The sequence below is a fragment of the Bos grunniens genome, chromosome 18, assembly GCF_055505025.1.
Source record: "Bos grunniens cultivar Pamir isolate PY7600 chromosome 18, Bosgru_T2T1.0, whole genome shotgun sequence".
In the NCBI taxonomy this organism is placed as follows: domain Eukaryota; kingdom Metazoa; phylum Chordata; class Mammalia; order Artiodactyla; family Bovidae; genus Bos; species Bos grunniens.
Window position 1 is genome coordinate 3002453 of NC_141182.1, and position 24806 is coordinate 3027258.

The following is a 24806-nucleotide window of genomic DNA, read 5'->3' on the forward strand; positions in this document are numbered from 1 at the left end:
AAGTCCAAGCATCTGAACAAGATGGAGAATTCTGATCTCTTGTAGTCCGTGGTGCGACCTAAAAAGAAATCTCTGCGGCTGGAACTATAAATTAGTGCATTCTTTCCAGGATTCGGTTTGGCGAGATGAATTAAAATCCTTAAGAATGGTCATAAGCTTTTTGAAATCGTAATTTCTTTCTAGGCTCTATGTTAAGGAAATAAAAGTAACAAAAAGGATTTATATGCACGGTTGATAGAAATGTCATTTATGACAGCAAGAAAAAAAAAAAAAGCAACAAAAAATTAAAAGGATGTGCATCAGAATGCCAAGAGAGCAATTTACAGACAACTCATTTTCTTTAGGTTTCTGTAATTACACGTTTCCTCCCATAGGCATTTAGAACTTACGTGGCCACAAAGAAATAAAACTTCTTTTACAAAGCATGAACATGAAGAGAAAGAAAGAAAGCTTTATTAATTGCTTTATTATTCTTAGATGATGGGACCTCACCTGATTCAAATAGAAACTGGATAATCATTTGGCAAGGTAAGAGATTCCCCCCTGCCAGATATTGTCTTAGACTTTGACACAGCTATGGGTTACAGCCCAGTTGATAAACTTCTGTGTATCTCCCCACCTTTTTCCTGCAACTATATGTGTGGTTCATCTTCAGAAGCCACTAACATCTGATCTGTAAACAATCTGGTATTCACCAGAAGCAGTTGTAATTTTCCAGCCCATGATTTTCACATGTCATGTGGATTCCACCAAAAACTCACATTTACTTGGGGTGGGGCCAGAAGGCTTTTGCCAAAGAGTTAACAAAAGCTCCAAGGTCTTTGGGCAGAGCCCTGGCAAAGCAAGGCTGCTGGTGAATAACCAGGAGAAGTGGGCACAACTTCTGCCTTCCCCATCCTCCCTTTTCCAAATACACTCCCACTCTAAAGAGCCACATGGAACCTTCCAGTTTGAACATTTTAATTATAAATTTACAAAACATCATGGTTCTTTGTACATGTTTGGCATGAAGAATAATTTAATAAAATATGAAGCCATGTTGACATACATCTTCAGCTCTTTCTGTATTTCATTACCTTTTGATGATTCAAACCAGAAACTCTTTTTTATTTAAATCTCAAGGAAGAAAACAAAAACCAAAAAACTCTAGGCATATAAACAGCTCAAAATATTAAAAGAAAAGGCAGAGGGACCAGTGTTAGGATCTTTTTGTGCTTAAATACTTCAAAACAGCTTTGTTTGCAAAGTTCTTATTTTGGCAGCCTGGAAGAAAAGGTGCTTTGGAAATAAAAACTCAGAGGTGTGTGTGGATGGGTGTGAAGTGCGGTTCTCAGAAGGCGTGTCCTTCCAATGTCAGTGAAAGCACGGGATCATAAAGCAGGTCCAGCGGTCCTTGGAGTGCGAATGGAAAATCCCTGTTCCACGTATGACAGAGGCCCATTCCGGGTCTCTTTAGCAGACGCTCACTTAGTCACGAGGGTGATCCGGCTGAACTGCGTGTCATTCTGCTAATGGCCAGGCCCGGAATGGGCTGCGCGGCTGGCATCCTCTGGGCCTTCCCTGCTCCTTGTGTGCCTCCCCAAAGCGGCCCACTGTGATGGGCACCCTGTTCCTGAGCCAGAGGAAACCCAAGTCGCGGGCTTCCCGCTAGCCCTCCAAGTAACCTCTGTGGTTGTCAGGCGGCAGGAGCCAATAGCAACAGCAGCTCCTCTGTCGCGTCCCTTTCAAGCAGGGGAGGGCTGCCGAGGAGTTGGGAGTTGCAAGCGTGCAGCCTGCTGGGCGAGGGCCAGGGAGAAAGGACCTGTTGTTGCACGGCTTACTCCCCCACAGTCGCGGAGGGCCTGTGCCCGCAGCAGCCCTGCTGACCGCGGCCTGCTATTCCAGGGCTCAGCCCGAGGCCAAGCGCCGGCCCCGGCGGGCGGGATCAAGGGCTGCTTGGCGGGGCTGCCACAGACCCCCGTCTGTTCGACGCGGCAGGTGGACGCCGGGCCGCGTGTCCTCACGGCGCCCGCCCGCGCGCACATGTGCTCAGAGCGCTCCCCTCTCCCCCTCCAGATCGCTGGTTAAAGGCCTCTCAGTTCTGGAAACCAGTGCTGAGGGGAAATTTAGACGCCCAGGAGTGGAAAGTGCTGATGATTGCGTATCTATCCCCAGAGGGCCCTGCAAAGAGGAAAACCTGGTTTACAACAGGGGTAAGAAATACACGGCATGCTTCTCAGTTCAAGAGAGGAAAAGTCTTTGCTTCACCAGAGATGGGACTCTTTCCAAGCTGTCTGAACTGACTGTAGTTTCCTCCCGAGATCCAAGTCTGAGGCGAAAAACAAAAACAAAAGCAAATTATAGCCTTCAGGAACCCTCAGAAACATTTCTACAAACAAACTAGTCCCTGATTATCTCTGCAGATGCTTCGAAGATATAGAATTTGTGTAGAGGAAAATTAGAAAGGATTGTTCTTTGTCTCTGATGGGAAAAGCACACATGGGGGCAAGTGTCCACGGACTCTCTTCAGAAATTTCGTAAGACAGTAGTTCTCAGAAGACAACAGCGAGGTGGCCACGGTCTTGCTTAGAGTTTTCAGAAAGGGTCTTCTTATGATAAATGCTCCTTATACAGTTCTCCCTGGGGCATAGCTGTTACAGGGATTGTGGTCACCACCTGATTTTGGAACACAAATCTTTTGATTCTTTCAAACGCCCACAGGAAGATAAGTAGGATACTGACATACTGGATCCACGCAAACTTGATCATTTCCCAGAATCCTGGTAGATAAGTACAAACAGTTAAGGAGTCACAGATGACATTTGCTACATACATGTTACACCAAAGGGTTAGTTTATACAGAAAATCACAAAAAATGTTTCAAATACCCTTAAGATAAAAGAGACAATCAAAGATTATTAAGATATAAATATGTATGATTCTGACCTAGAAGAATTGCTCAAAAGGACATATGAACAGGAAATGAATATTTTTTTCCCGTATGAATTGCAGACAGTCATTTGTGGGGGACTACCACTGCAGCAATTTCCAGTCTGAGGCTTCCCACATCTGTTCCCTCTTGAGACATCTGAGGAATCCTTCTTTTCTTTTTTGAAACCCAGCTACTGTTGGCCCTTTAACAGAAAGGATATGAAATGACTTCCACGGGGTATCGGATGACTGCATTAACCACAAATGGCGCTTCTGCGGCCCTTCCCACCAGCCAGATGGGGCTGGGGTCAGTCAGGATGGTGGTTACTGCAACACAGTCAGGAGTTAATCTGTGAATGCTCTCTTTGGCAGTAAAATATTGAGGGCTGTAACATACTCTGACCTCTCAGGCCAACTCTGCACTTCAGAACACATTCCAAAGAAATAATTCAAAAGACAAATTGAATGTTCAAAGCTGCTCACATAGTATTTGTTAAAACACTTGTCAAAGGATGTTAAAAACTGTGTTCTACAACTGTCTAAGCAAATAAATGGCTAAGCAAAGGAATACTATGCTACCTCTAAAAAGAAAACCAATGAAAACTTTCTAGTGGTGTGGGGGAAATATTTATATTACAAAGTACAGAAGACAAAAAACTGTCTCTAAACTGTGACAGGAGCTGTATAAAAACTCTGCATATGGACAATGACTGGAAGGAATTAAGAAAAGTTGATTTGCAGATAAATGTTTTTAAGTCGTGTTCTAAAATTCCTTTATTTTTGGAATAAATCTGCTCATGTATTACATAAAACCAGAAAGAAATACTGGAATTGTGGTCCCCTGACTTGTTAAATGTCTGTGCATCCCATCTATGATGTCTGGTTGCCAAGCAATGCTTTAGATTCTTTTAGAGGAAACCTCAGACCACCAAGCAGCCAGATATGCTGAGTCAAGCGCACACTCAGGGACGACCTGATGGTCTTGCCTCTTGGAAGCCCTGGTCACCATCTGCCTTTCAGCCAGAATCCTGGGTGCTTTCTCCTTCTTCAGCTGCTGACATGTGGTGAGTCACTCAGGTTCCCTGTTTCCATCTGAACACTATGGAGAGCAACTTGTCTTTGGCTTTTCTTACAGGTGTGGTGTGGGAAGCAACTCACATACCTATACACATAAATCCACCAAACCAGTGGTGGGACAAATACGGCAGTGAATTGGCACCAACCTGCTGGACCAGAGGAGCAGTGCAGAGGATAGTTAGGGTGTAGGTCTCTGGATCAGGAGGAAAAGAACAAATTCTGAGCAACCTGTTCACCTTCCATAGCTGAGCATTCACTGGTTTCGACATTTTCATATGACAAGGGCTCTAATTCTGTTTCTCTCTAATACTTTCATTAACCTGCAAAGTCCTTGAGAAGCAGATGGATGAGCTGTCCACACAACTCACCGTTCCTTTCTTGATAGGCAGCAACAATGCGGGTGAGGTCGTAGTCACTGGCAAACGGACTGGTCCCGTTGATGACAGACACCTGGACGCACGGGAGGGCGTAGTGTGAGCACACAAGCGACGTGCACTCTTGGTTTTTCTACCCCCTTCCCACCCAGGCTGATCTCAGAGACCACCCTCTTGTGCTTGGGGGCCTATTCCAGCATCGATAATATTTTCTTCAAAAATGAACGAACTCTTTTGAAACAATTTAAGTCATTTACTTTCAGTCTTTCTTTCTGGAGGGAAGGAAACAAGGGGTCAATATCCATCTTTCACAGGTTTTAAAGCTACTTATATAATTCCCCTCTCTATTCCAATGGGAGAAATGAGTCTTCTCATTTTTTCTAAGAGACTACATTTTCAACCCCTTTGTCTTTTTTCTTGCTTTTGTCTGGATGCTCCCTAATTGATCTCTTTGAAATGCAGAAATGGAAAGACGATAAAGTGCACATAGTAATAAGCACATAACCCTTTGAAGATGAGAAAGAGCTGTTCTCTAGTATCACATTCCTGACATAATCTAACATGGGCTTCCCTGGTAGCTCAGATGGTAAAGAATCCGCCTGCAATGTGTGCAGAGCTGGGTTTGATCCCTGGGTCGGGAAGATCCCCTGGAGGAGGGCATGGCAACCCACTCCAGTATTCTTGCCTGGAGATTCCCCATGGACAGAGGAGCCTGGTGGGCTACAGTCCATGGGGTCGGAAAGAGTCAGACAAGACTGAGCAACTAAGCACAGCACAGCACATTAAATTTATATTTTATATTCCCTCCTTAAAAAAAAATAGTATGTTGATAATAGTTATGGTTATGGTGACCATGAATCCCAGTTTATCTGGGACAGTCCTGGTTATAATAACTGGTAACATTTCCTATTAAGTTTCAGAAGTAGCCCAAATTATATGGGCCTCCTTGTGATAATATAAAGGTTTGCGATAAGTGATGGGATGCATGAGTCCTGGTCTCAGATAGACCGTTCATGGCTCTGTGGGCTTTGGGAAAATTAATCAATCCCTGGAGGCTCCAGTTTCCTCATGTGTGAAGTGAGAGTTCATTCTCTTATCAATTCTGAGTGCTTACTATGGGCAGGCACTGTTTTAAGCACTGGGTCGAGAGAACACAGAAGACAGCAGGGCTTTCACCGCTGAAAGTCGTGTCCGACTCTTTGGACCCCATGGACTATACAGTTCATGGGATTCTCCAGGCCAGAGTACTGGAGTGGGTAGCCGTTCCCTTCTCCAGGGGATCTTCCCAGCCCAGGGATCGAACCCCAGTCTCCCGCATTGCAGGCGGATTCTTTACAGCTGAGCCACAAGGGAAGCCCCTTTACCGCTGAGGGAGATGGCAAATGAACAAACTGGAAACCTCCCTTTCATATTTCAGGTGAAGGTAAGAAGAGTAAACCTGGGTGAGCGATGCTGGAGGGACAGGTGGATGTTCTTTAGAAGCGTGTCAAGCAAGGACTGTGCTCAGGAGCTTTGAACAGGGTCCAGACGGAGCAGTAGGGTAAGTGACGTGGATACTCAGTAGAGGAAGAGCTAAGTGCAAAACCCCTGAGGCAGGAGCTGCTTCGTAGGTTTGAGGAACAGCAAAATGGACCCCGGGGCTAGAAAGGAGCAAGGGGGACGGAGACAGGACAGCAGCTGGAGACCAGGGAACGGCACCAGAGGCGTCTCATGAGGCTGTGTGATAACTGGATGAGATGATGCAGTTAAACCTCTTACCTCGGGGCTGGCCGATGTTATAAGCTTAGCAAAGAAAGATCACGTGGAATACACTGTGTGTGTGTGTGTGCAAACCCCAAAACTACAAACAATTCAGTTCTTAGATAAAGACAAAGATTCTTCTCCCTCTTTTTTTGAAGATGTAAACAGGGATATCTGTCTCCATATTTCGAAAGGATTCACGGAAAGAATTCCTCAGAGATCCTTTTCTGTGCCACTCACAGAGAAGTGCTATTTCCAATGTTACTTGCTCCCTCTTCAAAGCACTTGATAAACAATACAATACAGAAGCAAAAGAGATGGGCAGAGTGAAGCGTCCCTACGTTGTACCGGACGTCTAGGCCACCGTAGCCGAGGGGCTGCTTCTGCTGCAGCCTCAGGTCTCCATTCACATATAACTGGGACCCCGGAAGAGCGAAGGAGGATTGGAGAAACGCCATGCTCTGCATCACGAATGTCGACATCCTCTGAAATCATTAGAAAGAGAGACCATATCAATTTCAGTCAGATCCGAATGGTTCCAGGTTCTGAGCATCACTCATCTGTGGTTGAAGCCTAAGGTGTCCCCCTAGTGCTGAGCTTAGCCATGCAGGAAGCGCTCTGCCCAGAACCCCTGGAGCTCTTAATAGCTCACGGAAATTAATGTGACCTTCACGAAAAACATTCAAATTTAACTTTGGCAGCTAAATCCTAAATGACACTTCTGCAAAGAATCATCTGCAGTGTGAGTTTTCCCAGAAATCAGAAAGGGGGGGCTCTGTTCTATTGAAAGTCAAAAGGGAGGACTTCCTTGGTGGTGTAGTAGATAAGACTCTGCCTGCCAATACAGGGGACACGGGTTCGATCCCTGGTCCGGAAGACTGCACACGCTGCAGAACAACTAAAGCCAGAGCCGCGCTCCAAATCAAGGAAGCCCTCGCACCGCGAGGAGGAGTGGCCCCCGCTCACCACAACTAGAGAAACCCCACATGCAGCAACGAAGACCCAGAGCAGCCAAAACATAAATAAAGAGTTAAAAAAAAACAAACTATGAAAAAAAGAAAGACAAAAAGGAGATAACTCACATGCAGTTGGTAGGAGAAAGTCAAGATGAGCTGAACACCTAGAACCTGCTCTGTGGACTGCAGGGGAAGCTCCAGTTTAAAATGCAACATGTCCATTTTCCCATCCTGGTTCCTGTCTTCTTCTCTAGCCTAGGAAATCCAAAAAAGGCTGATGACCCTGGTCCTTAATAAGTCCAGGAGGACTCCACAGCGTGGAGTATGTTGGACACACACAGAGACTCTGCCACACACAGGCATTGTATCTCTCACTGAAAGAAAAAAGAGAACATTAAATAGTTATAGGTGGATCAGTACTGGGGAAAGAGACATGGCCCCTGAAGTGCACACTTGCACTTCTAAACATTCTAGGGCCAAACTGGTTGGGACCTGGAAGCAGCAATAAAAGCAATGTAACATCTGGATGTATTATTCTTTTTCAGTTGTCTCATTTGATCTTTTTTGTTTTGTTGCTGGTATTTTCTTTCCTTTTAAGAAATATGCCTGAATTTATAGGGAAGGTTTAAATAGCACCTAAGAACAGATTTCGAAAAAATCCCAGCCATTCTGCATTTCCCAAACAGACTCAGCAGAAAACACCAGGCTGTTTGTATGTTCTTTAACCACGATGTCTTTGCTTCAGATTCTCAACGTTGGATTGATGTCAGGGCTTTAAAATGTGGTGTATCTTTTAGTACCAATCAGTACAATCAAAAAGAAAGTTAAGTAAAATCATTAAGGCAGTAAGACTCCATGCTGCTGCTGCTGCTAAGTTGCTTCAGTCATGTCCGACTCTGTGCGACCCCATAGACGCCAGCCCACCAGGCTCCCCTGTCCCTGGGATTCTCCAGGCAAGAACTCTGGAGTGGGTTGCCATTTCCTTCTCCAATGCATGAAAGTGAAAAGTGAAAGTGAAGTCGCACAGTCATGTCTGACTCTTTGCGACCCCATGGACTGCAGCCTACCAGGCTCCCCCATCCATGGGATTTTCCAGGCAAGAGTACTGGAGTGGGGTGCCATCGCCTTCTCCGAAGACTCCATAGGTACTTTATAAATTAGTGACATGAAAGCAGTTGAGAACAGAGATCCAAGGAGGGAGAAAGACAGATTACAGCTCATAAAAAACCGCCAGAATCCAGTCTTGCCTCACAGTGACCCTAAGAGGACGAGCAGGAGAGACGGTCACTGAGATGTGATCACTGGGGACATGATTCCGTGGCGCAACTCTGGACCTCGCTGTTACAACTGATCCTTTCCGTAGGCTCCCAGAAGGACTCCGCGATGGTGTATCAGCATATTCCTCCCTGATTCCCCATCTACTGAGTCATGTGGTTCTCCTCCATACCTTTATGTGGGGGAAGAGATTCTTTGTTCTTTTTCAGGCTAATAAGGTTGCTTGAGATGGAGTTATCTCAGTTTTCAGAACCTTTCAATCATTTCTTTCCTTCTAGACAATAATGTCCTTATCCTGGGCCTTGTTATAGAGAAGTCTACCGTCTCTCTTCTGTTGGATACTATTTTCTCTGTCTCGTTCTGTCGGCTTTGCAGGTGCAGCACAGGGATATCTGTTACCAGGGCTGATGATCAGGTTACTGAGGCAACTATGTATCAGCAATTATGAGTAGGATGGAAAAGAGGCTGCCTTGTCTTCCTGAGCATTTTTTTTTTTTCAGCTGATATCTGGGAAGACTTGGAAGACAAAGTCAGGTTACCTCTCTGTGGTAGATCCATAGCTTTTCTGGATCTTGAGGGTCATAAAGGAAGACAAAGATCAACAGCTTTCGAGAGAGGAAGGACAGTGGTCAGGAGGGAAATGCCAGAAGAATCTGAACTCTCAGAGTCCCAGAGGGAGAGACACATTTCATTTGACCTTTACAATCAGTCAAAGGTAAGCAGAGCAACTACTATTCCCATTGCATATATGAGAAAATCAAGTCTCAGGGAGATTAAAGGATTTATGGAGTACAGCTAGTACTGGTAAAGACAGGATATGAAGCCACATATCTGACTTGAAATCTGGTCCTGTTTCCAGGACTAAAATGTCCAGACTTAAACTCAAGGAGCAGATGTTGATTATGAAAGATCTTTTTGCAAAACAACCAGCATGCTTTTACTCCAGGTTCACAGAGGGCAGAGATCTGGTATAGCACCATAATTGGTGTCTGCTTGTTAAATCTGCTCATTAACCTGTCAAATATTTTCTGAGGGCCTACTATGTCCCAGAGGTGCCAGGCATTGCTTCAGGTTCTGGGAATAGAGTGGCAAACAAAATGGACCAAGTCCCCACCACAGTGGAGCTTCCATTCCCAGCCAGGGAGGCAGAGTGTAAGTCAGTGAACAATGTGCTGACGTCAGGCAGTGCTAAATGCCACAGGGAAAAGTGAAGCAAGCTAAAATCAGAGAATGGTCAGGGTGGAATTTAACAGAAATTTATATAGAAGGTATTCAGGAATACCTGACTGTCCGAGAAGTCAGATGAAGTGAGGTGATGAGGTACAGAAACATCTTGAGGAGGACTAACCCAGGCTAACAAAACGCACGTGCTCTGGGTGAAAGTGGGTCAGCGTTTACGAGGCTGAGATGAGGCCAGTGGAGCTGAGCAGAGTTCATGAGCTGGAGACAGTGAAAGACGAGGCTGATACAGAGCCATGGCGATGAGTGAGTGTGCAAATGATGCCTCTCCCACAGAGCTGCATGCGTGCCAAGGTGCTTCAGTCATGTCCAACTCTGCAACCCCATGGACTGTAGTCCGCCAGGCTCCTTTGTCCATGGGATTCTCTAGCCAAGAATACTGGAGTGGATTGCCATGCCCTCCTCACAGAGGACCTGTCACCAAGTAAGACTCTCGCTCCCCTGAGGCTGGTAAGGTGGGTTACATTGCTGTGCTATCACCTGGACCACGGATGGGCTCAGTCATTTAATTCCACCTACTTTTAAAAAAAATCATATTTATTTATTTAGCTGTGCTGGGCCTTCGTTGCTTTGCGAGCTTTTCTCTAGCTTCAGTGAGTGGGGGCTGCTCTCTAGTTGCGGAGCATGGGCTTCTCCTTGCGGTGGCTTCTCTTGTTGCACAGCGCAGGCTCTAGAGCATTCGGGCTTCAGCGTTGCGGTTCCTAGGCTCTAGAGCACAGGCTGATATTTGTGGAGCCCGGGCTTAGCTGCCCTGCAGCATGTGGGATCTTCCCAGACCAGGGATTGAACCTGTGTCTCCTGCATCGGCAGGTGGATTCTTTACTACTGAGCCATGAGGGAAATCCCAATTCCATTTACTTTAAATGAAGCTTAATACAAAATCCAACGGCTACAAAGGTAGGTATTCAAACAGCTAATACTTCTTTAACACAGGTTCAAGATTAGTAACTAAAATCCAATGGATGTGTCTGGCTAAGAGAATTCACCATCCCCCTATTTCTATAAGGTATATGTGAACTTGGGGCAATCTTTATATCCACAGATTGTCCTGTCTCATTCCTCTGCATACCCAAGAAGTTTTATTACTAATAATAACTAGCAATAATTAGAGAGGTAGGTACTATCATACTCTTTCTATAACTACACTGAGGTCCAAACAGGGTATGGAACCCAATGACGCAACTGGGGTTGAGACTTACGTTTGCTGACTCCTGATTCTGTAACAGCCAGTAAGAACGCTAATTTCAAAGATTTCTGGGGTTAAAACAGGTTAATCCTCTACAGATATCTGTGAAACCAATACTAACATACTAGATAGATAAATACAGGCAGGCACTGCTGGATCTAGTCAATGCCAATCAGTCCAAATGTATCGATCAGGGTCCAATCAGAAAGAAAAAAACAAAATCAAGCTATTTTTAACAGGGGAATTTAGTATAGGGGATAATTGATAACATAGGCATTAGTGGGAGAAAAAAGGCAAAAAAAGGGACACTTTTTGCAGGATGACTGCCTAGGGCTGGAGAAGAAAAGGAAGAGGCTGGGACGCCTCAAGGAGCTGGGACTCAGACCTCAAAAAGGGAGGGCTGATGGCTTTGGAGCTTGGAAGGAGAACCCATGGAGCCAGTCAGTAAGGCTGGAGGAAGGATGTATGCCTGTTTGCTTCAAGCCTGTGATGGTTCTTCACCCTGGTTGCAATTTCTGGTTTTCTGCCACTCCAGAACAAAGCTTACCATGCCTCCTACTGGCAGAACCTAACAGGCAGCCATTTGTCAGAGGAGAATGTGGGTTTCGGTATCTCAACATGAGCGCCACAAAGGAGAGGGGTGGGTTGGGAGCTGAGACAAGACCTCATAGCCAGCAAAGCATCTGACTGTAAGCGCAGCTGTGAATTTAACTAGTGCCATTGTTTTCAAAGTGCCCTGACTTGGAACATTTTTTCCTCATCAGGGATTCTACACTATTTGATAGTTTGTTGGAATTTTATTTGGCTCTTGCTTGTTTTCATACCTTTTGTTCTTTTTTAAAAAAAATTATTTACTTACTTTTGGGTTGCTCTGGGTTTTGCTAGGCACAAGCTTTCTCTAGTTGCAGCGAGCAGGGGCTGCTCTCTAGTTGCAGTGCACGAGCTTCTCATTGCGGTGGTTTCTCTCTCTGCAGAGCAAGCGCTCCAGATGCAAGGGCTCCAGTCATTGCAGTACAAGGGCTTAGTTGCCCTGCAGCACATGGGATCCTCCCAGACCAGGGATCGAATCCATGTCTCCTGCATTGGCAGGCGGACTTTCAACCACTGGACCACCAGGGAAGTCGCATACCTTTTATTCTTTGGGTCATATTCTTTTATTTAATTTCCTAGTTTATACCTGTGTCCACTTTACCATATACTTGTCATCATTGGGGTGTCCCACTTTTTCTTTTTATAGTGAAAATGCTCTTTGACACCAGTCTTTGGCTCTCCAGCAAAGTAGGAACCACTACTCCATTGTCTCCTAGACTTCTAAAATCCTTGCTACCTATACTTCAATGAATCTAAGGGTATGGAGAAGGGCATGTCAACCCACTCCAATATTCTTGCCTGGAAAATCAATCCCAGGGACAGAGGAGCCTGAGAGGCTTCGGTCCACAGGGTCACAAAGAGTCAAGATATGATTGGAGCAACTTCGCTCAAGAAAGCAAAAATACTTCCTAAACTACTGTGTGACAGTGCTTTCTAATCACTCAGGGAATTTATTTTATACTCATTGGAAGAGCTTTTAGATCTAGGCATATTAATATATCATATTTATGTACATAGAAAAATATACGTAAAATAAATTGATCCAGGGATTCTTAAAACTTCTCTACATTTTGATTCTTTCGAATCATTTTTTGACTCAGTATTATCCATACTTCTCTAAGCAGTTTCGTCCTTTGTACCATGCAGCACACTGGTGTTAGACCATCTACAACAACATTCACAAAGGGAAATAAAATCCATTGGTCTGAGTTTTAAAGCAGGCTTTCCAATTATGTGGAACTGTCCTACTTTAAAGGGCCTCTTGAACTTTCCCTTCCTTGCCTCTTAATTGGTTCTTAGGGTTAAATGCTTTATTATTGTTTCTTTTTTAGAACGCTTCTTCTGTTACTTATTTTTGGCTGCACCATGTCTTAGTCGTGGTATGCGGGGTCTTCAGTTGCAGCACGAGGCCTCAGTACTTGTGGCTCGGGGGCTCAGTTGCTGTCCCCTGCGTGCAGGATCTTAGTTCCCAGACCAGAGATCCAACTCTCATCCTTGCACTGAGAGGGGGATTCTTAACCACTGGACCGCCAAGGAAGTCCCTCCGGGGCTTTCTTTCAAGTTGCTCATGTCCCTTCTACCAGTTTTGGTGCTGGCACATCTGATGTTTGCGCAAGCGCAGGCAAAGAAGCCCAGACAAGCCTGTCTTCAGCTGACAAGCCGGTTAATAGCTACTGTACGATGCCACTGTCAGGCAGACACACTCCGATTTCAGAGACATGCAAAAACACGTCTGATACCCAGTCCTCTCCACTCATCTCCCTGCACCCTCCTACAGCCTTCAGCCCCACATTCTCAGAGTCACAGATGCTTAAAGAACCAAGTCAGGCTCGTTGAGGGAAACAGGTCATTCTGTGCTCTTTTTCTTCTCTCAAGCATGAAAAGCATCAAGACGCTGTCCAAGGTGAACTGACCAAAGCAGAAGCAAAGCAAGGTGAACTGACCATTCATGACTTCCAAGGCATTTTCCCAAGTTAACAATTGCAAAGCCACCTTCAAGCATTTGGTCAAAACTTTGATCTAAAACCACTGCTTCTTACACTTTTTGGCACTTTCTTGGACAGGCTGTAGTCAGTCTACCTTCATCTTCAGAGTCAGAAAAGCATTTTGCTGCACTAAGGGTGAAGAGTCCAAGATACGGAACAAGAGTCCAAGATAGGGAACAAGATATGGAATATGAGCTGTAGTTCTGACTGCTCACTTGAGAGCCAGAAATTATGTCAATTCTCTGAGTCTCATTCTTCTCATCTGTAAAACTGGGGTATAGCCTCTACCTCAAAAGGTTCCTGTGAGCTTCAGAGATAATGTAATATGTAAAAAAAAATTAATGGCTAACACTTTACTAAATACTTGTTAAAGGCCAAGTACTACGTAGACAAATTTAAATGTGTTACCTAATGATAAAATGCTTAGCTTATGCCAGAGGCACAGTAAATGTATATCAATGTGTATTACTATGGTTTGTAAGCACATTACCAGGGTTTTGCCTACCCACTTTTAAAAAAACTGAGACATAATTCACATATCATAAAATTCACCCTTTTCCTATCAATACAATTCAGTAGATTTTAGTATATTCACAAAGTTGGGTGACTTATCACCACTAACTCCAATTTCAAAACCTTCTATCAGCCCAAAAAGTAGTCACATACTCATTAGCAGTCACTTTCTCTGTCTCTCCTCTGTGCCAATTAATTCCCCACGTTTCCGAATCCTTAAGCTACCTCTGTCTGTACAGATGTGTCTGTCCTGAACATTCCATCTAAACGGAATCCGACAATACGTATTGTCTTGTGGCTGGATTCTTTCACCGAGTAAAAAAAGGTCACCCATGTTGTAGCCTGTATCATGACTCCATTCCGTTTTGTGGTTGAGGGATCTATTGTATGGCTATAACACATTTTGTTGTCCATTCACTCACTGATGGGCATGTGAGTTGTTTCCACTTTTTAAAAAAATTGTTATTGTTATTATCAATGAGGCTACTATCAATATTTGTGCACAAGTTTCTGTGTAGACTGTCCTCAGTTCTGAGGTACACAACTTCCTAGGGGTAGGGATGCTGGGACACATGTTTAACTTTTTGAGGAACTGCAAACTATTTTCCTAAGTAATTGCCACTTTATATACTTATCTGCTTTTAAATGCTTTTTTACTGCTTTTTGGTTTGCTTTTGTTTAACAAGGCACTTTCTAAATTTTTCCTTTAAAAATTGTCACTTTATCAGTAATTTAAAAATCTTCAATATATATTACATTTCCATGGAACAAAAGGCTATTTAGTGAAAAGATTTCTCTCCCACTGAATCTAAGTTCCTCCCCCAGAGTAATCAATGTTGTCAGCTTCTTTTGAATTCTTCCAGAGATAGCATGGATGGAGGAGCCTGGTGGGCTGCAGTCCATGGGGTCGCTAAGAGTCGGACACGACTGAGCAACTTCGCTTTCACTTTTCACTTTCATGCATTGGAGAAGGAAATGGCAGCCCACTCCAGTGTTGTTGCCTGGAGAACCCCAGGGACGGGGGAGCCTGGGGGGCTGGCGTCTATGGGGTGGCACAGAGTCGGACACGACTGAAGCGACTTAGCAGCAGCAGCAGAGATAGCAGAAGCAGGCATGTATGAATATGCAAATATACACATTCATATATATATTTTTCTATTTTTATACAAATGGAAGCATATTATATACAATTTTTGTTTTTGATACTAACAAATTTCTCTTGGAGTAATTCTGTATCAGTATATATAAATCCAGGCTTCTCTGGTAGCTCAGCTGGTAAAGAATCTGCCTGTAATGCACAAGACCCCGGTTCAATTCCTGGGTCAGGAAGTTCCCCTGGAGATGGGATAGGCTACCCACTCCAGCATTCTTGGGCTTCCCTGGTGGCTCAGATGGTGTAGAATCTGCCTGCAATTTGGGAGACCTGGGTTCAATCCCTGGGTTGGGAAGATCCACTGGAGTTGGGCACGGCAACCCACTCTAGTACTCTTGCCTGGAGAATCTCCATGGACAGAGGAGCTTGGTGGGCTACAGTCCATGGGGTAGCAAAGAGTTGGACATGACTGAGCAACTAAGCACCACGTATATATAAATCTAACTTCATTCAAAAAGAAAGCTATCTGTTCCACTAGGTAGATGTAACACAATTTTTAAAATGAGTCTTCTATTACTATATAAGTTGCTTGCCATCTTTTGATATTAGACAATGCTGCAATGAGCACCTTTTTCCAAATGTCATTTCATATGTGTGCACAAACCTTAAGATACCTTACTAGAAGTAAAAATGGGCATATGAATCAGTAATTTTGACAAATATGGATAATCAGTTTCTCAAAGATGCTCTACACTCTACACTCCCACCAGTGATATACAGGAGTGCTTGCATGCATCTTGCCCATGGTGCTAGGAAACCTTAATTTTTGCCTATTTGATAGATTAAAAAAAAGATATCTCAATTATCCTGAATTTGCATCTCCCTAATTATGAGTGTGATTTCATATGTTTAAGAGTTATTTGTGGAGAAATAGAATATTGCTTGCTGTATCAGTAAACACAGGATATCACAGTCCTCAGCTATTACAGCCACCATCGAAGGTGAGCCCTGAGGAAACTCGGGATGTGAAAACACAGAATACTGGCCCCAGATAAGTGAGGTACATATCCAAGGACTGATTTCACTGAGCCCGAATTCTTGCATTTTCCCATACATACAAAGGCCTTAAATTCTTAACTTGAGATGTAGTTCTCCTTTATTCAAGATCTTCCCTGGTGGCTCAGAAGGTAAAGTGTCTGCCTGCAATGCAGGTTCGATCCCTGAGTTGGGAAGATCCCTTGGAGAAGGCAATGGCAACTCACTCTAGTACTCTTGCCTGGAAAATTCCATGGACTGAGGAGTCAGTCCATGCGGTCGAAAAGAGTCGGACAAGACTGAGCAACTTCACTTTTTTTCTCTTTGTTCCTACTACTTGCCCTTTGTTGCAAATTATCCTAAGTATCTTAGCTCCTCCCTCGCCTCCTCTGAGCAGTTTCCTCAGGGTTACTTGAGATGCAGCCTCCCGGGCTTGAAGTCCTCAGTATACCTGTTATAAATTATAACTGTCAACTTTTAGGTTGTGTACAAGATTTTTTTATCCAGTGGCATGTTTCATCTTCTTATGAACTGTCCATATTCTTTACCCATTTTCAAAACTAGGCAGTTGGTCAGAGTTAAAAAGCTGGCTTAAAACTCAACATTCAAAAAACAAAGGTCATGGCATCTGGTCCCATCACTTCATGGCAAATAGATGGGGAAACAATGGAAACGGTGACAGACTTTATTTTCTTGGGCTCCAAAATCATCTCAGATGGAGACTGCGGCCATGAAATTAAAAGATGCTTGCCCCTTGGAAGAAAAGCTATGACTAACCTAGACAGCATATTAAAAAGCAGAGACATTACTTTGCCAACAAGGTCCGTCTAGTCAAGGCTATGGTTTTTCCAGTGGTTATGTAAGGATGTGAGAGTTGGACTATAAAGAAAGCTGAGTGCTTAAGAATTGATGTTTTTGAACTGTGGTGTTGAAGAAAACTCCTGAGAGTCCCTTGGACTGCAAGAAGATCAAACCAGTCAATCCTAAAGGAAATCAGTCCCGAATATTCATTGGAAGGAATGATGCTGAAGCTGATGCTCCAATACTTTGGCCACCTGATGCGAAGAACTGACTCCCTGGAAAAGATCCTGATGCTGGGAAAGATTGAAGGCAGGAGGAGAAGGAGATGACAGAGAATGAGATGGTTGGATGGCATCACTGACTCTATGGACATGAGTCCTGAGCAAGCTCTGGGAGCTGGTGATGGACAGGGAAGCCTGGCGTGCTGGAGTCCATAGGGCTGAAAAGGGTCAGATACGACTGAGCGACTGAACTGAACTGAGGCACTTTATGTTAGGAAAATTAGCCCTTTACAAGTGAAACAAATAGTAAAACTTTTTTCCCTAGTTGTCATTTGTGTTTTGACTTTGCTTTTGGTTTTCACCAGGCCAACAGGTTTTAAAATTATTTTTTATGTACTTGGATTTATCAAAAAAGTTTCTTTTATGCCTTCTAGATTTTATGTCATACTCAGAAATCTAAAAGTTTTCACTCATTTGTTTCAGTAGTTTTGTGATTTCATATTTTAAATTTAATTTTGGTCTGGACTTTAATTCTGCTATACAGTCTCTGAGGACTAGCTTCATCTTTACACACTGATTTAAAATGCCACCTTAGGGGACCTCCCTGGTGGTCCCAGTGGCTAAGACTCCAGGCTTCCAATGCAGAGGTGCCTGGGTTCAATCCCTGGTCATGGAAATAGATCCCACATGCTACAACTAAGGCCTGGCACTGCCAAATAAATAAATATATATATATATATATTTAAAAAAATGCCACCTTAGTCATATTTGGGTTCATTTCCATATTTTATACAAGTCTACAAACCATACTACTTTATTTATTAGACCTTTAAGGTATAGTTTAATATCTGGTAGACTTGTGTTATTCTTTTTCTCCTAGAATTTTTACTTACTTTTTTTTCCTGTACTTCTTTTATATCTTCTAACTCATTTATTTGTATCTCATGATTTCAAACTATTTTCAAACCAAGAGGTCAATCATGAAGGAAGCAAATAATTTACTGTGAAAGATTGCCAATTACAAGGTCATAATTTACTTACAGATACAGGCTTGGAATGGACAGGGGAAAAGACTAAGAAAAAGGAACTTTGGCTTTATGTTTTATGGTGCAAAATTACCCAGTACTAAAGAGTATTGATAGCTCTGGGTACCATAAAAATAAGAAGTAGTCTTGGCTTCATAAAATTGCAACACACACACACCAGAAGTAGGGGCCTGGTGGGCAGTGCTCTCAAGGGAGTGGCTTCTGGTCACAGAGATAAGAGCTAACTAGTAATCCAACTGGGGAGCCAAACCAGTTTATGGTGGACAAACAAGTGAAAAGAACACATAAATGAAACCTAATGCTGCATCCTTGTTTTCATGACTATTTTAAGTTTTCATGATTATTTCTTAAAGACTCAAGTACCCAGAAGAATATGATAAATAGGAATACACAAATGTAAAGAAAAAAAATTTCTACCCAAAGTTTAAAAGACAGGGAAAGCTAACCTAGAGTAAAACTAACAAGTTAATTTTTTCTGTGTTTACTATACAAACAAAAACAACCTTTGCTTCTACTGTTGGAAAAGAAACCGTGGGTTTACAGGGAAAAGGAAGCATACCTTGATGCTGGTCTCACATCAACAGTCACCTTCCCCAGAGGCATTAGAACCTCAAATGAGAATGGGCCATGTGTGAAGATTAGGGAGGAGCTGCTGCAAGAAATTTGTCTGTATTCCAGTTCTATTTTTTAAATAAATTTAAAGGAAAAAAAAAATTTAAAGGACCTGATCATTTAAAGGATCAAAATGTTCAACAACGTTTGTTAAAAAACCCAGGAGGCTTCCACCCACACGGCAAATAAATTCACGCCATTTATCTTATTATTTAGAAATGTACCTTCATATCTTTAAATAACATTCATATTGGCACTTCTCAATTTCTGTTTCAGGCATCCTCTATTGTCTTCCCACAGAGAGGGATGATTTAATTTTCTTTGCCTCTTCCTAGCCCACACCCCCAGAAGAGTTAAACTCTTCTTTTGGTTAGTCAACATTTAGTGTTCACCTAATTATGATTATGTAAATCCTATTCATATTAAAACCCAGAGACATTACTTTGCCAACAAAGGTCCATCTAGTCAAGGCTATGGTTTTTCCAGTAGTCATGTATGGATGTGAGAGTTGGACTATAAACAAAGTTGAACGCTGAAGAATTGATGCTTTTGAACTGTGGTGTTGGAGAAGACTCTTGAGAGTCCCCTGGACTGCAAGGAGATCCAACCAGTCCATCCTAAAGGAGATCAGTCCTGGGTGTTCATTGGAAGGACTGATGTTGAAGCTGAAACTCCAATACTTTGGCCACCTGATGCAAAGAACTGACTCACTGGAAAAGACCCTGATGCTGGGAAAGATTGAGGGCAGGTGAGAAGGGGATGACAGAGGATAAGATGGTTGGATGGCATCACCGACTCAATGGACATGAGTTTGGGTAGACTCTGGGAGCTGGTGATGGATAGGGAGGCCTGGCATGCTGCAGTTCATGGGGTCGCAAAGAGTCAGACACAACTGAGCGACTGAACTGAAATACTATTCATAACTCTGATTATTTTTCCTTTCTATTTTTCTGGAGTTAATAATTATTTTATTTGCTTGCTTAGCTTTCTATGTAGTTTTGTAATTTCAACAAACAGCTTCTATTCCAGTTCCTCACAATTTGAAGTTTAAAGGTGTATGATTTAGTCAAAATCTTATTCACTGCGATATTCTAATAGTGAAAAAGTAAAAATGAAAAACCAGGAAACTGGTAAATCCATTACAGCTTTCCATATCATGAAATATTTGGTTGTTTAGTCACTAAGTTGTGTCTGGTTCTTCTGTAATCGCATGTACCATATAGCCCACCAGGCTTCTCTGTTCATGGGATTTCCCAGAGAAGAACACTGGAGTGGGTTGCTATTTCCTTCTCCAGGGGATCTTCCTGACCCCTGGAACAAACCCATGCCTCCTACATTGGCAGGTGGACTTTTTACCACTGATCCATCAGGGAAGTCCCTAGCAGACCTTAAAATGAAGGTTAATTAACAAGTCTAGATACATGCACCAAACTGAGCCTTTAATTTCATGTCATTATATGTACCTGCAACTCTATTTTCAATGAGCAGGCATTTTTATAATTATAAAAAAAATAAAGTAATCATAAAAAGTAATCATAACCATATTTTGTTGGTGGTTATTCATTTATGGCCAGTCACATTAAAAATTTTTTTTCCATTTTATTCAGTTACTGGGAAAAAAGTCTGAATTTTTTTTTTTTCAGCTACACAAATTTGAATATAGGCCAATCATCTCAGATACCTAAAGAGATTCAACTTTGGAAGAAGGAAATCCAGAATTTTCCTACTTCCAAAGGAAAATGCTTTCAGAAAGTGAGTTTAAAGGGGTGACTGTAAAGGAAGCACTCTTTAACTTGAACCAGATACTACATGACAGACAGTAAAATGCTTCATTTAGTCCCAGGCAGCAACAGGACTGAGCGGCACCTAAGGGGGTGAGCCCAGGGAGGCGGGCCTGGCCAGGGCATTCTGGAGGTCGGTTAACCAATCAGCCCGTTGGCGTCAACGTATCAGTCCGCCTAAAACTGCCTGCCCTTTCCTTGTGGACAGTGGGCGCACGCACAGCTGAGAGGCACAACGGGGTGATTAACCAGAACAGAGGATGAGATGGTTGGATGGCGTCACTGACTCAATGCACATGAGTTTGAGCAAACTCAGGAAGATGGTGAAGGACAGGGAAGCCTTGCGTGCTGCAGTTTACGGACTCGCAGAGTGGGGCTTCCCTCATAGCTCAGTTGGTAAAGAATCTGCCTGCAATGCCGGAGACCTGGGTTTGATTCCTGGGTCGGGAAGATCCCCTGGAGGAGGGCATGACAACCCCCTCCAGTATCCTTGCCTGGAGAATCCCATGGACAGAGGAGCCTGGTTGGCCACAGTCCATGGGGTCGCAAGGGTCAGACACGACTTAGCGACTAAACCACCACCACCACCACCACCACCATAGAGTCGGACACGACTTAGGGAATGATGAACAACGCAACTCACACAGCAAACTCTGCGACCACCATTCCCTCAGGAAGGGCCAGGCCCACGGAAATGCCAGGGGCTGGAGACTCTGCAGAGAACAGAGACGCTGACAGCAGCAGCCAGCTTAACCGGGGTGGGGGACGGCTTGGAGAAGCCGAATGTACCAACAAACAAGCCCCCAGGAAAGGCAACAGAAGCTCGGGTCTGGGGTTCGTGACTCCTTCAGGGGCACACCGGGCCCCCCCGATTCAGGGGCCGGAGCCTCCAGCCCGCCCGCGCCCTCCGCCCATCCCCTCCGCAGCCCAGTCTGCGCGGCCGGGCGCAGGCGGGAAGCACTCACCGAGACGAGCGGGACGCGCAGATGACCCTCCTGCAGCCGGTTGAAGGCGGGGAACGTGCTCCAGGCGAGGAAGCCTCCCGGCTCGGATCCTAGTAAGGCCACGAGCAGCACCTGGTGCTGGAAGCGCACGGTTGGCTGCTCCTCGTAACTGCTCCGTTTCAACCAAAACCCTGAGGTAACAAGAGTGCGGGGCGCAGAGACCGGGGTCAGGGAGGCGGCGCGGGACCCACGTAGCGCTGCGGAGCGCGCACCGGCCCGGGCGGGGGGCAGACTCACCGTGGCTCCGGAAGGCCACCAGAAGCGGCGGGATGTACGTGAGCGCGGTGGCCAGCAGCAGGAAGAGCGCCGCCTTGGAGCAGAGCCCCGCACGGTAGCCCCGCTCCACTGGGTGCGCAAAGAGCTCATAGAGCGCCATGAGCGGTTCGCGGGGTCGTGGCCCCTCGGCGGTTCCGGAGCCTCAACCTAGTATGACTTCTCCTGGTTGCCATAGCCGTGATCTCCACGGCAACCGACGGCCCAGGGAGAGCGACCAATAGCAAGCAGGCGGGCTTCCGTGGGGGCGGGGCAACGGGGCGGGGCCCGCAAGTATACTCTGGTCGCGCTTTACTTGCGCGTTCCCAAAGGGCGTTTTCGTGCGTCAAAATCGTGGAGGTTAACATTTTTGTAAAATAAGGTTTTTTCATAAATGTTGACTATTTATTAATAGTCACATATATTAATCCCCAATGTGGTTCATTGTACACTTAAGTCTAATCAATCACAGCACACCGTACGTTGGAGGCAAACAGAAAACAAATGTGGCCGTGGTCCTAGACACTTGGTCCCGGGTTAACACCAAACCGGGTCCCTTTGTTTCTAAATTTTCTATCGCTTTCACTATACTCCATAGCAGGGCAGACACGGAAACAGACCTATCTCCCTGCTGTTCGAGGGGAAAAAAAAGATACTGTATAGCTCTGCTATATTTTGCTATCTTGATTGGGCACAAGCTTTAGGCTATATTTTAGAAGAAGCCGTGGTCCTCCTCAAAGATAAAGTTACACAGGGAAGCCTGGCGTGCTGCAGTCCATGGGGTCGCAAAGAGTCGGACACAACTGAGCGACTGAACTGAACTGATTACTTAATTGAATGCTTCTCCCGCCCCATCCCATCTGCTTTCTAGTATTTCAAACATGGCAGAAGGAATTTTTTTTAAGTAGTCAACAGCCAAGTTCTCCATCAAAAGGCCCTAAAGGATCACTTTGCAGTGCCGAGTTAGTGTGAAGTTTGTGCTCAGAATGAAATCCACTCATAGATACTCCTATTTTGAAAGCAACCTAGAAGTGGGTTTTTCTCCTAGTTTTATTGAGGTATAATTGACATATAGCACTGTATAAGTTTAAGGTGTACAACATAATGATTTGAGTTACATGCTTCATGAAATGATTACCACAATAAATTTGTTGAACATCTCTCATCTCATATAGATTAAAAATTAAGGAAATAGAAAAAAATTTTCCCCTGTGATGAGAACTCTTAGCATTTACTCTTTCATATACAACATAAAGCAGTGTTAATTATATTTATCATGTTGTACATTACCTCCCTAGTACTCATTTATCTTATAACTGGAAGTTTGTATCTTCTGACTGACTTCATCCAACTTTCCCCTCCCTCCACCTTGCCTCGGGTAATCACCTGATCTCTTTTTAATGAGTTCGTTTTTGAAGAATCATTGACCACAACATTAGGTTAGTTTCTGTTATACAATATAGTGATTCAGTATTTCTATACATTTCAAAATGATTACCATGATAAGTTTAGTTACTATAACCTAGAATTGGGTTTTAGATGAAGAGAACAGCTGAGATCCTAGCAAAGAAGAGAGGTCAAGACATGCCCATATGGGAAAACTATACAGCGCCCTTACCACAGTCCAACGTGACAATGTCATCAGCCAGAGAAACCGATTAGAATGGTGAACTGGAAAAAGACAGCAGGAAGGTAGGTAAAGGGAAGTCCCTGGTGGTTAAGGGGTTAGGACTCCGTGCTTCTAGTGCACTGGGCATGGGTTGGATCCCTGGGGGGTGGGTGGGGGACTAAGAACTAAGATTCCTGCATGCCGCACAATGTGGCAAAAAAAAAAAAAAAGATAGGTTATGATAGAAGACAGACATTGCACATCGAGACCATCAGGTGACAAACGTGCTTGTAAGTTAATGAGCTTCGAATCTCTCCACTAAGAAGCATACTAAGTTCTTCCAGGTGTAAGATGGTGTACTCATACTTCGAACTAGGACACAATGACCAGCTCTGTAAAGGGAAGCAGGGGTCTTTGGTCCAATTTTTAACTCCTTCACTGATTCACTATCAGAGGGTTAACAACCATCTTCATTCCTCAGTGCTTAATTCTATTTGCAAAATAGGTTATTTTCATTTTTATACTCACTCTCTTTAGTCAGTTCAGTTCAGTCACTCAGTCATGTCCGACTCTTTGTGACCCCATGGACTGCAGCACGCCAGGCCTCCCTGTCCATCACCAACTCCTGGAGTTTACCCAAACTCATGTCCATTGAGTCATTGATGCCATCCAACCATCTCATCTTCTGTCATCCCCTTCTCCTCCTGCCTTCTATCTTTCCCAGCATCAGGGTCTTTTCAAATGAGTCAGCTCTTCGCATCAGGTGGCCAAAATATTGGAGTTTCAGCTTCAACATCAGTCCTTCCAATGAACACCCAGGACTGATCTCCTTTAGGATGGACTGGTTGGATCTCCTTGCTGTCCAAGGGACTCTCAAGAGTCTTTTCCAACACCACAGTTCAAAAGCATCAATTCTTCAGTGCTCAGCTTTCTTTATAGTCCAACTCTCACATCCATACATGACCACTGGAAAAACCATAGCCTTGACTAGACGGACCTTTGTTGGCAAAGTAATATCTCTGCTTTTTAATATGCTGTCTTACTCTCTAGCAGATCTCATCTAATTTGATAGCTTTAAATACTTCTAACCTGAATCTGAGATTCATAGATCCATCTACCTACTCTACATCTTTACTTGGATGTGTCTCTTGGGCATCTTACACTTAATATATTCAAAATCAAACCCTTGATTTGCACACCCCACCCCTCTGGCTCCACCCTGTTCCAGTAAATGACAACTCAATTATTTAAAAACCCTGACTTGTTCCTCATGAATCATATTCAATTGATCAGCAAATTTTTGTTGGATCTACCTTCAAAATGTATCTAGAACACAGCTGCTTCCCATCACCTCCACAGATACTATCTTGGTTTAAACCAACATAATCTTATATCTGGATTATCACAATAGCCTCTTAACTTTTCCCTTACTTCCATCCTCAACCCCCTATAATCTACTGTCTATACAGAAGCTAGGAAAGTCATATCATGTCACACTTCTGCTTA

The 24806-nt window shown here is 44.0% G+C and overlaps 1 protein-coding gene across 9 annotated transcripts; it reads right to left on the reverse strand.

The window, feature by feature from the left end:
• Positions 1–943: 943 nt before the first annotated feature.
• TMEM231 (transmembrane protein 231) lies at positions 944–24266 on the reverse strand. Of its 9 annotated transcripts, XM_086349980.1 has the most exons (9): positions 21677–21903; positions 21401–21570; positions 7184–7312; positions 6443–6586; positions 4356–4437; positions 3132–3237; positions 2722–2770; positions 2248–2308; positions 944–2160 (listed from the first exon to the last, which is right to left on the reverse strand). In XM_086349980.1, exons 1-9 carry the CDS (start codon positions 21813–21815, stop codon positions 2075–2077), a joined length of 966 nt encoding a protein of 321 aa, XP_086206106.1. In that variant the 5' UTR covers positions 21816–21903; the 3' UTR covers positions 944–2074. The 9 variants fall into 9 exon arrangements, 8 of the variants coding, with proteins under 8 accessions (XP_086206106.1, XP_086206104.1, XP_086206105.1 ...); XR_015145262.1 differs by having other exon boundaries at positions 944–2770; positions 6450–6586; XM_086349978.1 differs by lacking the exon at positions 21677–21903 and adding an exon at positions 23829–24266 and having other exon boundaries at positions 944–2770.
• Positions 24267–24806: the final 540 nt, after the last annotated feature.

Coding starts and splice junctions, on each gene's coding strand:
- TMEM231 (XM_086349980.1), bottom strand. CDS start 21,815: ATGGCGCTCTATGAGCTCTTTGCGCACCCAGTGGAGCGGGGCTACCGT. Junction 21,571..21,676: donor GGTGGCCTTCCGGAGCCACG/GTGAGTCTGCCC, acceptor TTGTTACCTCAG/GGTTTTGGTTGAAACGGAGC. Junction 4,438..6,442: donor GCCTAGACGTCCGGTACAAC/GTAGGGACGCTT, acceptor CCGTGCGTCCAG/GTGTCTGTCATCAACGGGAC.